General features: G+C 49.4%; 2 protein-coding genes across 8 annotated transcripts; both read right to left on the bottom strand.

The window, feature by feature from the left end:
* Positions 1–1,052: 1,052 nt before the first annotated feature.
* FAM174C (family with sequence similarity 174 member C) lies at positions 1,053–6,463 on the bottom strand. 2 transcript variants are annotated; one of them, XM_080383846.1, is made up of 3 exons: positions 5,987–6,463; positions 5,611–5,769; positions 1,053–5,054 (listed from the first exon to the last, which is right to left on the bottom strand). In XM_080383846.1, exons 1-3 carry the CDS (start codon positions 6,265–6,267, stop codon positions 5,051–5,053), a joined length of 444 nt encoding a protein of 147 aa, XP_080239972.1. In that variant the 5' UTR covers positions 6,268–6,463; the 3' UTR covers positions 1,053–5,050. The 2 variants fall into 2 exon arrangements, with proteins under 2 accessions (XP_080239972.1, XP_080239971.1); XM_080383845.1 differs by having other exon boundaries at positions 5,608–5,769; positions 5,987–6,452.
* A 3,592-nt stretch (positions 6,464–10,055) lies between these two features.
* CIRBP (cold inducible RNA binding protein) lies at positions 10,056–14,973 on the bottom strand. 6 transcript variants are annotated; one of them, XR_013927554.1, is made up of 8 exons: positions 14,821–14,973; positions 13,960–14,068; positions 13,757–13,863; positions 13,245–13,383; positions 13,058–13,142; positions 12,859–12,923; positions 10,391–10,496; positions 10,056–10,217 (listed from the first exon to the last, which is right to left on the bottom strand). XR_013927554.1 is itself a non-coding variant. In XM_080383843.1 (7 exons), the coding sequence occupies exons 2-7, from the start codon at positions 14,060–14,062 to the stop codon at positions 12,418–12,420; spliced, it is 516 nt and encodes a 171-aa protein (XP_080239969.1). In that variant the 5' UTR covers positions 14,063–14,068; positions 14,821–14,973; the 3' UTR covers positions 11,694–12,417. The 6 variants fall into 6 exon arrangements, 4 of the variants coding, with proteins under 4 accessions (XP_080239969.1, XP_080239968.1, XP_080239967.1 ...); XR_013927555.1 differs by having other exon boundaries at positions 12,859–12,926; XM_080383843.1 differs by lacking the exons at positions 10,056–10,217; positions 10,391–10,496 and adding an exon at positions 11,694–12,434.
* Between the last annotated feature and the right edge of the window lie 1,703 nt (positions 14,974–16,676).

Consider the following 16,676-nt stretch of genomic DNA (forward strand, 5'->3'; position numbering starts at 1 on the left):
CCAGGGGTGAGAGCAGCACCCACAGCTGGGAGAAACTTTCCAGACAAACAGCTCCCAAAGATCCACGCCAAAACCTGCTGCTCCCTGACCCCAAAGCCAAGAGACACAGCCCCTGAGAGGACACTTCCACCTCATTCCCAGAGAGCTGCCTGAGGGAAGGCTGGCCTTTCTGAAGGCATCAGGATTTACTTTCAGCTTCACCAGGTGTTGCCAGTGCCCCATCAACTGGCATGTTTGGTCTGTGAGTGCCATCTACAGGGTTCCCCTGCTCCCCGGCCCCTCTTCTGCCAGCTCCCTGCCAAACACCAGTGCCCTCTTTGCACAGCACAACAGAAGCCTCTGCCAGGGACAAGGTGAAAACACGAAGCAAATGAAAGTCTCTTCCCCCCACGGCTGTGCCATGCTCCAGGACGAGCGAGCAGCCTCCTGTGCACAGGACACGGGGACACAACCGAAAGCAGGGCAGCAGAGTGGGACTTGGGGAACTCGGCTTCTCGTTTCTTCAGTGCCACTAATCTACACAACCAAAGTCTGCAAAGATGGATGAAAGGCAGATGCCAGTACCAGGCAACACCCTTAAATTTGTTCAGGCTTTAATTCTTTGCACTGAGGAGCCAGGACATCCCATCCGGGGGAAGAGTCTCTCCTTCCCAACTCCCAAATAAGCAAAACATAATTTGGTTCTTCCGTCGTGGATCTGCTGGGATCACCCTCGCAGGGATTTTACTGAAGTCTTCTGTACAAGAAAAGGGATTCATGTAAGAACAGGGAGAAAAGCACAGGAGGAGACTTTAGAAAACTGAAACAAACCCTGAGATGATCGGCGAAGGTGAGCAGTAGGCAGAGAGATGTGTGGATCTAACACATAAAACATTTTGATAGTGTGCCTCTACTGCCAAGCAGAGCGCAAGGCAATGCTCAGCTAGGGCAGCTGAGCAGAGAAAGGCTCCATAAAAGCACCATCCCATCGGCTCAGCAGCCAGGCAGCCATGTGAGACGGCCCCACAGCACAACCCCGAACGCCAGCAGCCAAGCACACTGCCGTGGAGGAATCGGGTGAAACGGAATGCTTTATTTCGTTTGTTTCAAGACACAATGGAAGGGGGGAATGCTGTAAACGAAAGTAAAACAATCAATCAATACAGGACTGGTTGCTATTTAAAAATAAATCAACAATTCAAGCAGGAGGGTGAAAGACTAGCTCCTCCATTTCTGAGAGCACAGACAACACAATGCACTGAAGTGCTGTTTTATTGACTTCTTGGCAATCTGCTCAGCCCACAGGTCCATCTCCCAGCACTTTCGCACTGCAGATCCCATTCCAGTCACACGTACAAATGAAACAAAACAGAAGCATGTTATTAACAATAGAGAGCTGATGCTCATATCGCTCTCAGTCAATCTCATTAACCTCAGCAGACAGTCCAGTCGATTTGCCTAGTAGCTCAATATCAACAGTAGAGGATTCGATACAGCCCTCCAAGAAGATCAGAGAGGCAATTACGTAAACTTTTTAAATTAGGCTTTGGCTTAAACAATAGCGATTGTTTCAAGCGAACTCTGTAGCAGTCACTTGTGACCCATGCAGGCTGGTGACTGCGCAGCATCGCAGGGAACCACGCGCTCCACTCGTGGTCCTCATCACCCTGTGCCCATCAACTCCCAACAGCCTTTTGGCAAGGATCGGCAGGAGCCCTGCACAGGCCAGCAAGGAAGGGCAGCCTGAGCCCACAGAGCCTCCCACTAACACCTTGATTCACTCTGGAGAAAGAAAAGTGCAGCAGTAGCTGGTGAGGCATCAGCCTGCCCAGGGACAGACACACATTCCTCCGAGCAGCAGCACAGTATTCAGTCAAGCACAACCCTGCACTGATGCAGCTGCGCAGCTCCCAGGCCGGAGCTGTCTCGCATGCTCAGAGCACATGTGCATCTGTTTGCATCCATGTATTTAAATCTATTCTGAAAAACTTACTAGAAGATCTAACCGTTGCAAAGAGACCTACCAGGCTATCAACACAGGTATCAAATACACATAAAGTAAACCGTAACTGAAGCAACTACTGCACTGTTCTCTTATTATGGAAACGTAACACAAGGCTTTAAAAGCCACTATTATTAGCAAGATCCACCTCCCAAAAGCCTGCACTGGCCTCGCACTGATTGCCCATGGGTGCACTGTTCCACCATTGTGAGGAGAACCTGCTGCGACAGCTCCAATTTATTCTTCCAGGAGAAATGGAGATCAGCAACAGCTGTGCCGAGCAATAGATTTGTCCTCGAAGGAGTCTCAGATCTGTAATCAGCATCTTTGTTTTCTCCTCTCAGAAAATGCCTTTAACAACGATTTAGAATGGAGCAGGAACGTAAGGTCTTGGTCTGCGAAGAGCAAATCCAGACTACCAACTGCTTCCAAGATGCAGGATGCTTCCAAGTGAAAATGGAAATAGCCACACAGGGTCATGGATTACAACTCAAACCCGTCTCCAGCCAATATGGGATCAGAATAAAACTGACAGCAATGCTACGCTACAGCCCCACGATCACCTTTTTACTCTCCACCACTTTAACCACAGCCAGCAGAAGGACTCTTGAAAGCATGTACGTGGCACACAGACACTGGGCTGGCACACCCTCCAGGCCTTCAAATTACCATTTGCCTACATAGTAGCAGAATACAGACCTCATTATGTGCACTGGATGTATCCCTCCACATCCTTACGTGCTCACATTCTGAATAACCATTACAGCAAAATCAAATTCTATCAAAATTATTTTTATGGCAGGACGTACAGCTTGAGGTCCCCTCTTTCACCAAAATCATTCAACTTTTTAACATTAAAAAAAACCAAACCCATCCATTCTTGCAAGGTAAGGAAACTTCAAAATTGCAAAACCCATCTGTCCGATGAAGAACAGAGCCTGAAGTATGATCAATTGCCTCAGAATAAAGAAAGGCCAATGCACCTGTCAGTCAAAACGCTGAGCCAGGGCACATCAGTTCACTGAAATACAGTCAAGCTTACCTGGCTTCAGTACAATGCAAGAAACAACTTTGCAGAGGGAGTTGAACAGCCAGAGAAAGTTATCAGCATGCGCACACACCTGCCAGCCTATGCAGTATCTACGCTACCAGGAATCAAACAAATCAGCTCTCTTGATCACCCAAGGGGCAGCAACGGCCAGATTTAGCCATTACTGCTACCTCACAGAGGAACGCAGCAAACTCTTTCATCTCTGCATCAGCTAAACAAGCAGAAAGTACCTAAAAGAGGCATGAAAGGATACAAATGATATGAAATTAGGGCACATCCAAGTGCTGTGTTCACATGACAGCATTACTAAAAATATATGTATTTTTTAAAATCTTTTGCACGTGTGCAAGACGAAGCTGCCAGCACCTGGGATGACATTTCTCCAGGAAACGTCACCCACCCTGCACTGAGAAACGCTGGCCCTCCCAGAGGCGAGCACCAGGATCACACCACTCCCTCAGCTGCCTTGGGAGGGATTTCAGAGCAGTAGCTAGACCCTCAGCTACCAGGTGACTGGCAGCAAAACCATTTGTCCTCGCTATTTGATATGGATATCCCTTCTGCCCCCTTCTTTTTGTAAAGTGTCAGTTTTGTCCCCTTATCTAGAGGATTTGCTAACCAAAAAAAAGGAGCCATTACCCCAAAGACATTCTCAATCTTCATCTGAAAAGTAAGGTCAAGCAGGGAGTTCCCTGGCCCGAAGGGCAACTCCCTTGGGTTCTTCTAACAAAGGCACTACCAGTTTTGGGTGGAAGTGGGGCAGATCTGCACTGCCCATAGTTTTCAAGGAAGGGCTTTCCCTGCAAGGCATGCCATAAACAGGAGCTCTTAGCAAGCAGTTTTCACCATTTTAGCAGCAGATCCACCTAACAATGACCTTCTAACACATTCACACTGGGTCCTACACAATGAGAACCCAAATATCAACACAACCGGCTGCACAGAAACATTCCGGTTTGCTGAGCTGACAGTGGGACATAGCTTGAGTACCACAAATGGAGTGAAATTCCAGTACGCTACAAAAACAGATTGAGCCAGGGCTGTCTCGGCTTAAGAATCACAGTTCTTAGGCGTTTGGGTCCTCCTTTTCCAGTCATCAGATGCTCAGAGACAGATCACTCATCACACTAGCAGTTGAAGTTCTTCGGCTCAAACTGCAGCACTCCAGCTCTTCCTCAGGTGATTTCAGACAAGAGCCAGAAGCTCAGAATCCAGAAGCTTGGTAGATGTCACACATTTCTCTGGTGAACGCACCATTGGAGCTGGGCATAACAGTCTGAACACTCACAGCTCCACAGACCACACAACAAATTTCTTCTTTTGGAGAAATGCTCCTTTGGGCTAAGCGGCACCTTTCATCTGTAAACCTGTCTTTGTTCTGTAAACCCATGACCTGTATTACCATGTGTAACTGCTAACCCCGCAACTACAAGAAAACTGATGCATTTAACTCATTCCCAAAGCTATACTCCCTCTGAACTAACACAGCACTATCCACACCCACCACAAGTGTAACAGACAAAAGAGAGTTCTCCCAGCTCCTACTAGGTCAGAACTGATTACAGAGACACGTTCTAAAGGAGTAACCTGATGCTGCATGAAGGAAAGAGGATCCGCCTGCAAAAGGAATCCACTTGCCTGAAACTTCAAGCTGACTGCCACAGTCAGTAGAGAGGGATATGAGCACCTACAAAATACCAGCAGACACAGCTGCAGCACTTGAGTCCAGAGCAGTAACTTTTCAAATGCTGAGCATTCATCCAGGAGTTACATTTTCCTGCACAGTTAACAGCACCCAACGCAGCATCATTTAGCTTGCAGCTCCACCTTCCCCCAAAAAATGTGTGTGAAGAAACAGGTTTGTTCCCCTTTTCCCCTGCCCCAGCTATGGAAGTGTTTGTACTGTTAATTAATAGTTATTATAAGCAAATATAAAAAAATAAAACTTGAGCACTGGTGATTCCACTGGACTTGCACCCTCTTGGTCAGTCTGTGCAGTTGGTGCCGCTGGTCCCAAATCATCTGGAAAAAAGATGACACCCGGCATCAGAGTGAGCAGGTACAAAGTGACAGATCACTACCAACCTCAAAACAGCTGGGGGAGCTGAGAGGCCAGACAGTGAGCTAACACTCCTCAGCTTCCAAAAAACATCCTCCAGAGAAACCAAACTCTGGTTGATCCACAGGACGAAACTGCATCGCTGTGAAAGCAGGAATGGGACTGTTTTAGCTGCGATGTGACTTGGGAGCAATTCCTAAACTGAAGAAAACAGGAGGTTTTGTTTTCCTGTCTAATGCAGAGAGGCTCAGACGGGACACAAGGGCTGTCTCTCCCTCCTACGAGCCTGCTAAACAAAGCAGTGCTCCGAACAACCCGGGGTACGTCCCCTTCAGTGCACTTGGTCAGAAAATGAAGAAAGGCAAGATCAAGTCTGTGTGCCAACACAGAGAGACCACACACAGAAGTTTAATTTATGCAGATCTGGTTGCAGGATCTGTGCCAAAGCTCCCAGGTCTTTAGAAAAGGAGTCTTAGCCCCTTGCGAGGAAAAGAGAAACACAAAACACCCGCTTACCACCTCAAATTTTTCGTTTCAAACACCGTATCCTCGTCGCTGTCAAAAGAGGCCATCTCTATGTTCTCATCGTAATTTGACAGAAGGCCGTATTTCTTGCGCTGAGGTTTCTTCAACCTGGAATGAGTTTTGTGCTCATTTCTGGGTCCCTCTGACCTAGGGCTGGGGGACACAGAGCACAGAGTCAGTGCACTGTCACACGGCAGGGCCTTTATGAATCAAAGGGCAAAACGGGTGGGGCCGGGAGATGGTTTAAGGCTAATTAGCTTAGTCAATTAACAGCGGCGTGAATGTACAGCAGCATTTCACAAGCAGTGCCGGAGGGACGCGCAGGGAAGCCAGCCCCGGCCTGGCAGAGGGAGGGGGGCCCAGCACTCACCGGAACGCCCGCAGAAGGAAGTAGAGGGCGGCCAGCGCCGAGAGGGCGCTCAGCACGTACATCGCCCGCTTCAGCACCGGCAGCCCCGACCCCGCCGGCAGCCCCGACCCCGGCGGCCGCCGCGACGCCGGCGGCAGGCCCGGCCGCGTCCCGTTACCCGCAGCCGCCCGCGGCGCTTCCGTGCCGTTGAGCGGGCTCAGGGTGGCCGGAGGAGCGGGGGAGGCGGCCCGGCCGGCGTGGCCGAGCAGGAGGAGGAGGCAGAGCAGCTCCGGCCGCAGCATGGCCAGGCCGGGCGGCGCTGAGCGGCGCCTCGGCGGGGCGGGCGCAGGAAGGCGGCGGGACGGTGCGGCGCGGCGCAGGCACCGACTGGGCCCGGCGGAGCCGAGCGCGGCGTTCCGGGGCAGCGCCGTTCCGGGGTGGCGCCATTCCACCCCGGCCCGCCGCTGCCGCTCCCCCTCAGAGCCGCCATAACCCTCCCCCAGAGCCGCCCTTTGTCCCTCAGGGCCGCCCTACCCCCCTAGGGCCGCTATAACCCCCTCAGGGCCGCCCTTAGTCCCTCAGGAACGCCACACCCCCCTAGGGCCACCATAACCCCCCCAGCAACACTCTCACCCTCAGGGTCACCGTCCCCCCCACTTCGAACAGACGCATTTGGAGCAGGACAGAGAACTGACGGGGGGGCCCTCAGCTGCCCCCGAGCCTCTGGGGAAGGGCCCAGCTGCCCGGGCACACAGGGCCTGAAGGAAAAAAAAAAATTTAAAAGCAGGAGCATTTTGCCTGGAAAGGGGCCGGGCACCCCCTAAGCCAACCCAAGTGTCCCACCAGGCCTGAGCCCCACGCCCCAGCAACAACTCATTAGTGCAGCGCCATAATTAGCACTGGCAAAATAGCAGCACCTCGAACTAGGCCTCTATTTTTGCACCTATTAATTATTCCTGCCTGCATTCAAGCATCGAGGCGTTCTATTTAGGGTGGCCTTTGAAACGACGCTTGGTGTGTGTTTACAGCTTGAATGTTTACACATCACCTGGTTGCATTTTTATCAGCAAAGGTTTTTCACATTCTCATGCTCCTATATCTGAGAGATATATATATATATGAATGATATATGCCTGATATCATCCTCCATTAACATGCAAAAATCCTCACCGGTGAATTGCTGGATAACAGCCCCCAAAAGCATGTCAGCTGATTTCTTTTTTTAAGTTCTGTTCACTTGGGTAATTTGAAAAAGGTTACAAAAAGAAAAAGAAAAGGAGGTTTCAGAAAACAAGCTTAATAACCACCCCCTTCTGCCCACAGGGCTCTGGTCTGCGATGGCTTTTGGGCGAGAAGCCCTCGGGGGGGAGGGGGGGCGGCTGGGGGCACCCTGCTGCCACCACCCCCCCCAGCCCCTGCATGCCTAGGGCTCCCGAGCGAGACCTTTCTTAGGGCACAAGTTTTTAAAGCCGGTTTTACCCCTTACTTTAGTTCCTTTATACCAGCACAATGTCTGGCCTCCATCACGCCCATCTGCTCCAGATTCAAGCATCGGAGCAGGAGCAGCAGCACAAGGCACCGCAGCCCTGCTTCACAGCACTGAGGCCATACGAGCAGACTTTTTTGTGCAATACATTCCTTTGAAGACCGTCCCTTCAAGTGGGGCATAGCACAACCAGAAGCATCAATTAAAAAAATGCGGAGAAAAAAGGCAGGATAAATCAATCTAATGTGTTCTATTAACACAAAAGAAGTGGGCAGGAGTAGCAGAGATCAGAAACTTACTGCTTTCACATTGCAGCCTCCTGCCCCACTCCCATCCAAACTGCCAAAAATACCTTCACAGCTGTCAGCCTCTCAAGCAGGATAAATCCTCCTCGTTATTGAGCTGTCACTTGCAGGATTTAACACAGAACAAGACCTCATTTTTCACGAGCATCAGGCATGTGCATTAATTCACTTGGAGCCACACAAGCGCGGTTCCAGTGGGTTTCTCAGGAAGGCAGTGCTCATTTCACAGCCCTGCCAGCAACGGGGCAGAGAAGCAGGGTAGTAGAAATCATCTGTGCTGCTTCCACTCTGTATCAAAGGTAAATCTTTACCCTTCAGGCTGTTAAGGACAGTTTGAGTTAGTGTGATATATCAGAAAACATCCACCACTACTTAAGAGAATTCTTATAATTCATGACACACAAGAGATGAAGCCAAAGATCAGCTGGAGGAATTCAGCAACCAGCACTCATCTGACTTTGTTACAAGACAGGGATTAGGTAGCAAGGGAGTAAAACGAATTCAGAACAAATATTCTGTACATACAGGGTATGTGTATAGACAGCGGTGGAAGGAAAGGGTAATCAGTCTGGCTGGCTTACGTTTTTTATGGGCCATTTTGAAGGACAAAACTGGGCAGGAGGAAAATGCCCGTCGTGAGAGCTGGGGTTACAAAATTTGCACTCTGCAGCACACACCTTAACTAACACAAAATTCTCCCAGTAACTTCACAGTTTATAATACAGAGCAGGTGAAGGGCAACAGACCAGAGAAAATATTTCAGAGCACAAACTTCCTGCAAGGGAACGTGAATCCCCTTGCTCTGCACCCTACCTGCCCTTCTACAGAGCGAGCAAAACCCCACCTTTGGGTGCCTACCACCACACTGTGTGGAAGTCAGGTGCAAGAGCGAGCTGCTTGGATGCAAGGCAGGGCAACCAAAATTACAGCAATTAAGAGAACAACAACCAGGAACCTTAATTAACCACCACAACCCAGGTGTTTCTAACTCCTGCACAGAACAGTTTCTGCAGAATACAATAGCCATTGCAAATAAAAGGCAACATCTGCTAATTAGGGACGACGGCACCAAGTCTTTTATTAGCTGTTCTAATCCAGTGTCGAAGGAATGACTACACAATCACAGTCCCCACAACTGGCAGCTGAGGCACCTTTCATCTTGGGCCGAATTTCCCTTTCACACATACCAGTAGTTTTTGTTCCAGCTCTGCAGCTTTTTCATCACCTGCAAGTGTTTTAAAACTTTTTTTTTTAATTTCCAGCTGTTAAGACTGTACTTTCTTAATACCTCACCTAGGCAGCTCATGCTTTGCCCCATCGGTACAGGACACCTTGGTGGCAGTAATCAGAGCAGTGAAACCAGCTACTATCCTAACTAGTACTACCTTACTACCATTTTTAAGCCTGGATGCTCCTACCATATAGCTGAGGCTTCCAACTGCAGTACTCAAAAGCTGCATGGTTCAGTACCGCTTCCATAACTCACCTCACTCACTGTTTATGTCCAAGCACCTAATGGTTTTCACCTGATACAAGTTGCTCTACTAGAAAAGCGAAAATTCCAGGACCAAAAAAAAAACCCAACCCCAACCAAACCCCAAAAAACCCTGAGTGAATCTGTTAAAACCCAAACCGTGAAGTTGCAAATAGCCACCTCACTGTGATGGGAGATCCGAGGCAACTTTCTATCTTGAAGCAAGTACTTAAACACAGAATCATCAGTTGCAGGACAGACGCATCATGTCCCACCTGAAAATTTTGCAGGGTGTAAAACTCTACATGTGTGCAGCCACTTCTGTGACTAGCACCAAGTACCACATCTCAACCTTCATCAGCAAAACTATTGGATTACTCTTGACGTGTATGGGAAGAAATAATTCATTGACCAAGTTGAAAAAAAAAAAGCTTTTAGTGCAAATTAGAAACCTGTATTTGTTACAATTTCAACAGGAAGCAGCAGCTTCTGTTCTGTGCAAGTACTGACTCCTTGTTTACATAATTGCTCATCCAGCAGCTGCGTTCAGATGTAGCTGCTTCACTATATTGAAGTTTCACAGCCACACAAACTTTATGTAATTAGGCCAACAACTTCAAGGTTACAATGATACAAATCAAATTTCTTCCTCAAACTGCCCTTAAAGCCAGGTCACCCTCTGTCAACCTCCCCAGCCAGAACAGCCTTGGCTTATTTCTTATTTCTTACTTTTAACTGGGCTCTACGCTAGGGAACTAGATTTCTACAGTATGCCTTGGCCACAGTCTAATATTCTTAGACCTCCCCACAAAAGTACTACAGAGATTTCATTTTTTTCCACATTGCAATATTTTATTCTAACTTATTTGCTTGTTCAATTGACCTATATATAAAAATCACGTCACACTGCTCAAAGCTCTTCATCTCCACCACTCCTGTCAGTCCACGGCTGTCCTTCTTGATCTTCTCTGATGATGTGTCTCACTGCTGAAATAAAAATTAAAACAATGAATTTGAGGGCGAAGAACGTGGGAAATCTCACCTAGAAACTACTGGTCAGACTCCTGCCTGGAGAACAGCACTGTAAAACCAGTAACAGAGCCAAACTTTTTTTTTCAGGAAAAGATGAGGGGGCGAGAAGCACACTGGAGAGACGTTACCTGGTTGGCATACTCGCATCTCGGTCCTGCTTCCTCAGAACACATACTCTCCTGTCCTCAGAATCCCCACTCAGCTTCTGCGTTGAGTGTCCATCTTCTCTTCAGCCTGCCAAAGCAGAGATGCATTAATAAAAATATCAAACAGAGACTTTTACATTGCCACCCGCCTCCCCCCCCAACACAAGTCACATCAGATACGAGGGTTTCACAAGCCATTCGCTGAACCCATCACATCACAGAAGCACAGTCTGGGAAAACTGTTCCAGGGCTGGCTGATGCCTTTGATATGCCAGCCAATGTATCATTTGATCCCTAAGCAGAGAGTTAACCACTTTGACATGGCTGCTTAGGAGGTGTGGGCTATGGGAAAAAGTTAATGGCAACAAGTAGGATGGCAAAGAAAGCTACAATTAAAGTGAGCAACTTAATGAAGTCTAGGAAGATTCTCAATAGATGAACACATATCAAGTCAGGGAATTCGTTTCCCATCTTGCTTCCATACCTACTAGCAAGACATGACTGCATGCCCAACTCTGATCTGTGGAACTGAAGTTGTGCCACAAGCCAAAGGTTGCATACGGCATGGGTTAAAATTTTTCCATCAGTTGACCAAAATTGTCAAAAGGAATATTTTCACAGGTACATTAGACTTTCAAATGAGCTCTCAACAAGAGGAAGGATGCGGACATGAGCAAAAGGAGTTACCTCGAATTACAGGACTATTTCCACATATGAACTAGCCAAGAGAGCAGCTTTCGTCTCAGAGGTTTCTGTTGGAGGCACAACACTTCTTTTCTCCAAGGACACTGCAGTTTCCATATGCTAGCAAAGAATTCTTAGAACTTGTAAGGCAATGACAAAGCTAGCTAATTACGGCAATTTACCTACCATTGAACACTCCTGTCAAGCTAGTAACTAGTCCAGTTACTAAAGGACTGATTCTTCAACTACAGCTTTTCAATGTAGGCTATTTCAGTGTTTTAAGGAAACATCAATTATCCTACCTAACACTAGCGTTCCCTCCACTCCTGACTTTAGGCTTCAAGTACTTGCACATCCTAAGGTATACACTTTCAGTCCTCTGCCTCTAGACAAGTTTTGACTATTCTTGTGTGAAAGTATGTTGACGAATTCACATGCCAAGACCGGTTTAAGATTAAATTCTAGCAACTGGTCAATAAATCTGGCTTGCTCTTACACTATCACTAGTCTTCTCCTCTCCTCTGGCATCCCCTATCGCTTAGGCTGTTCTTCATCTTCGAAGATTGTGTTGTGCAATGAAATGTAAATGTCAGGAACAGAGTTCATTTCAGACGGTCTTTTAATAGGCTTCGTAAAGCCAAAGAAAACTGTATACAAGAATCCTTTACCACTTCAAATACAATATCAATGGAATATGCATATTTCTTCCAGTAAAAAAGGACAATATAAATAAACATTTTCAAGAACCTCTTTTATGGTAAGTTTGCAAGTCTATTTCTGGGTAATTTACATCATTACAACAGTAAAAATACCGTTATGCAGGTTGAACATACAAGCAAGTTTCTCTTTAGATATATCAAGGTGGTTTGCCTTCCAATTTGTACCCAGGCTGCATTCCTACCTTGCTACACTAAAGGAATGTTACAAAAGACGAAGGTAATGCACTTAAAAAAAGTCCACAGCTTGTTCAGCTTCCAGTGAACATTGAATTAAAGGTCCTTTCTATCTCAAAAGAAACTGAATTGGGGCCCCAACTTCACAACTTTAAAAAAAACACCTTGGCTCATCACGAAGGGTAAAATAAAATCTGAAATGCTTTCAAAAAAAGATTAAAAACACTTGAAAGCAGAGCTTTCTTAAAGAAAAGTCTAATTAGACCATCTCATATCAGAAGCTGTCAGGCTGTGTTTGACAAGATTAGAACTGATAATACTACAAAAGTGAAAATACAAGTAGATGTACTACACAATAACGATTTCAGCGAAGCTCCAAAAATCTTTATAAATACAGCCATTGGAAGGACGATCTTGAGTCAGGAAGGATTTTTACTCGTTGTGTGTAGCTGAGGACAAGAAGCAGGCACAATTGTAAAGGCACTGAAGCATAGACAAGTTCCAGCATTTTACTCCCTTGCATTATTTCAGAAGCTAGTGCTAGTTCGCTACATCGTAAAGAGAACTCCCCCACCCTTGATTAAAGTTTGTTAGGGCATCCGAGTTTTGTCTTAGTCTCAAGCTCGAGGAACGCATTTTAAAAACTTGCTTTGCCTTAGATCCAAGCAACTCCTACACATGCATTACAAATTAGAAATTTAAACGGCACAACCACGTCCAAAGCCTGACAGATTGGTTCTTACGGGCAAGAGCAGAAAACAGTGGTACAGTCCAACTGAGCCTTTCAGTATTTCCAGATTCAAGTACAGGGTCAGAAGGTTTAGAGTTCCTACAGCATACGTACTCATCATTCCCATTTGAACCAAGACTTACCGTAACTGTCATAGCTGTCTCTGTAGGATCCTCCTGAAGACCTGTCACCATAGCCACCTTGACTCCTGCTGTTAGAAAACATTCACGTGCTTTGTATTTGCTCAGTTGTTTCCAGAGCCTACTGACACTTACGTCAAACAGGCAATGGGCTCAAAAGAGTTTCACAACAACAACCCACTAGTGGTTGTGATGACTTTACCTGCTATTATAGTAGTCTCTGGAGCCATTGTATCCTCCACTTCTGGAATCAAATCTGCTTCCGCCATAACCTCTGTCTCCACCTCCTTGAACAGACACCAGACCATGTTGGTTGTTCTTTTTAAGCACTCTGACAAATACCATGACCACTTCATGCACCACGAGTCAGGTTATTGAAACACACTCACCTCTAGAGAAGCCACGGCCCCGACCTCTGCCCCCACGGAAAAAACCTCTGCCCCCAGAAGTGCCCCCTCTGTAGCCACGAGATCTGTTCTCTGATGATTTTCCAGCCTGATCAACTCTGATCTGACGTCCATCTACGGACTAAAAAACAGAAAAACAATAAGCCAACTCGATACTTAAATAGCAAAACACATGTACAAGGAGTTAGTTACACACCTTCACCGTCAGCTAAACAGTGCCAGAATTCGCTAGTTCTTACCATTATTTAATGTCACAACTAAACCAACTACCTAAGTAAATTCACATTCACACAGCACATACATTCCTGTAACATCACTGGTTTTCAGTTAGAGAGGTTAGGTCACAAATCACTAAGAAATTATTTTTATTGTTCTATTCTTTTAAGGCACTGGTATTTATCTGGTTTGCTACACAGCTTTGAACAGAAGCACATCCTTCAGGATTCTGTTACTACACCTTAGAAAATACAGAATCTGCCCCAAGGCCTCCTTACCTTTCCGTTCATTGCCATCATTGCATCTTTAGCATCATCTATGTTTTCAAAAGTAACAAACCCGAAACCTCTGGACCTCTGAGTCTCTCTGTCTTTCACCACAACAACTATACGGGCAGGAGACAAAAAAGAGAAAACGCATCAGCACCTGTGCAAGCCGATAAATTTGTGGAGAAGGTCACAGCTTGCTATTGCAATTTTACCTTCAGAAATTTGTCCGTATTTAGAGAAGACTTGTTCCAATGACTGCTCGTTGGTGTCAAAACTCAGTCCACCGACAAAGAGTTTTCCCTCATCTGATGCCATTCTGACCTGCAAAATCAATGTATCAGGGGGTCGGTCAGCGTATCAAAAGATGTAATTTCATGGCGTCTGGAAAATTCTATCTGTTTCAACACCACAAGAACACGGTTCCGTTCTTGTAGGGCCCACACACTGGCACTCCAGGGAAGCGGGGCTGCGCATGGCGGAGGCACAGCCCGCAGAGCGGCTCCGGCCGCAGCGCCTCCCCGGGAAAGGGGCCCGGGCCCCCAGGCCTGCGGCAGAGCGCCAGGCGGGCCGCACCGCGCAGGCCGCCCGGACACCGGCAGGGGCCTCGGCCCGCTCCCCGCAGCGGGGCCCCGGGCCGCGCCGCCCCCCTCCCCCCCCAGGCCCGGCGCCCCGCGGCTGCCAGCGGCCCGGCGCGCAGGCGCAGCCCGCGGCGCCGACCCCCGCCCGGGCGCGGGACCCCCGCCCCTCCCTCGGGCCCGCCCCCCGCGCGCAGGCGCAGCCCGCCGCCCCTCCTCCCGCCCGCCGCCATTTTGCACGGCCGAAGCTCGTCGCCATTTTGTTTCCGAGGGCGCGCTTCTCCCCTCCCCCGGCTCCCTCCCCCCACCGCAGCCGGCCGGGACGGCTCCGCCGGGCTCCCCGCGGCCACAGGGGACACCCGTGGCGCAGGACGGGCGCCCCGCTCCCAACTCCCCCCAGGCAGCGAGCGAGACCGCAATTTCCAAAACACGTTTCCTCCAGCTCCGGCGCCCCGAGCCCCCCCGGCCGCAGCCCGCCCACCGCAGCGGGCGCCTTACCGGTGCCTGGAGGTGCGGGGTCCACACAGCACTTCAAAGCTTCGGCGCGATGTACGCTGAGGCTGGCGGGGCGGCGGCTTATAAGCGCCCGCGCCGTGCCCCGCCCATCCTATGAATACGCAGATTAACCCCCCCACCGCAAGGCGGGGCGAGTGACGCCACCAAAGCGCTGCCGCCGCCGCACCCGCTGATTGGGCCGGGTGCTATTAATATTCATGAGCCGCGGCGAGGGCCGCGGGCAGTGGGCAGCGAAAACAAAAATGCTGCAGCCCCTCGCCCACTCCGCCCACCAGGGGGCGGGGCCCGGGGCGCGGCGCGGATTGGTCGGGAGCGCGGAGACCGTTGGCCGGGGGAGCCCCTGTGAGAAGAAAGGAAGTGGAGACAGCCGATTGGCCGGCGGCCGCTCTCGCCCCGCCCTCCCTGGTGGCCGCACGCCGAGGGGGGCGTGTCCGCGCTGCCCCAGTTTCGCGCCCTTCGCGGCAATGCGGCGGCTGCTGCAGACAAAGGGGCCGCCTGAGGGGCCGCCGCCATCTTGGGCGGCGAGTGCTGCCCGTCACCGGACCCGGGCTCAGCCCCAGCCTCCTCGCTGTTCCTGGACCGTCCTGCTTCCGTTGTGCCGCCCGTGCCGGGTAGGCTCGTTCCACTGCCCTGCGTGCCGCCTGCCCGCCCGTCAGGGCCCTGCCGCCTCCTCTCCCCTCCTCTGAGGGAGGCCTGTCCCCCGCGTCCTGCGGAGGCCTTGCCTGTCCCCATGTCTCCCCAGGCCTCGGCACTCGCTACCAGAACGTGGCTCCATGGCGTGGCAGCAGGTTCCCCTGTCCCTGGTAGGCCCAGGGTCGCGTCTTCGTCACCCCCTGGCATGCCTCAGCAAACACGCCGCCCCCAAAGCCGGCAGAGCTTCCCGGGGAGGCCGCTCTCCTCTCCCTGCCCCGCAGGGTGCGGCAGCAATTGCAGCTTCCCTGCCTCCTGTGGCAGCGCGGGGTGAATAATCCTTACAGCGAGGCAGCTTCTCCCTTTGAAGTGTTGTACTGGTTCTTCCACACCCCCACACATGCTTGGGAGAGCACGGCACAATGAATGTAAAAAGGAGCCCGATCGCTGGTTTCAAGGCATAAATGGTTTCGTATAAAACATACTAATAAAAGGACTTTGCTCAGCCCAATTTTTATTGAAATGTTTAAAAGCCCACCCTGGTGTTTTTCTAAGGTAAAAACGTCTTCAGCATTAAAAACTTCCTTATTGAAAGTGGAAACTGGCAAAGATGAACACATGTCCCTGGAATGGACTACATTGGTTTAAAAAGACCTACAAAAATTTTTTTTCCAGTTTTTCATATAAGTACAGTTTCATCTAGAAAATGTAGAACTATTTTAAAACCTCTGAGAGGAAGAGACGCACAGGAGGAAAACTGCGTCTTGCAGAAAAGAGCTGGAAAGAAAGGGTGGAAGAAAACAAGGCGAGGACAGGTCTCTGGAGGTCACTTCATTGCTCCCCCCTGCCCGGGTCAGCTCAATCCTGGAGAAAACTACTTGGTAATTTCCTTTACAGTTTGCAGCAGGAGTGTGCACACACCTGCACACGTGTGCCTAGCCTCCCCCCTTCCGTCCTGTCACCTCTGTAGTCCTCCAGTCTTTCCTGGTCAGAGCAGGGTTGCACAGAATAGTAACGCTGGAGGTTTTAAAATCAGGACTGACTGCAGATAACGCGACAGATTTCCTAACTGAGCGCTGAGAGCAAAAAGAAACCACAGTGAAATACAAAGAAGTCTTCTGCCCACTATTGTTCTGTAAAAGCAGCAGCTACCCATTCTGTGCCTCACAGAGTAAGGAAATTGGGCTTTTCCTTTCTGATTTGTTACT

This window comes from Falco punctatus, assembly GCF_963210335.1.
Source record: "Falco punctatus genome assembly, chromosome: 4".
Lineage (NCBI taxonomy): Eukaryota > Metazoa > Chordata > Aves > Falconiformes > Falconidae > Falco > Falco punctatus.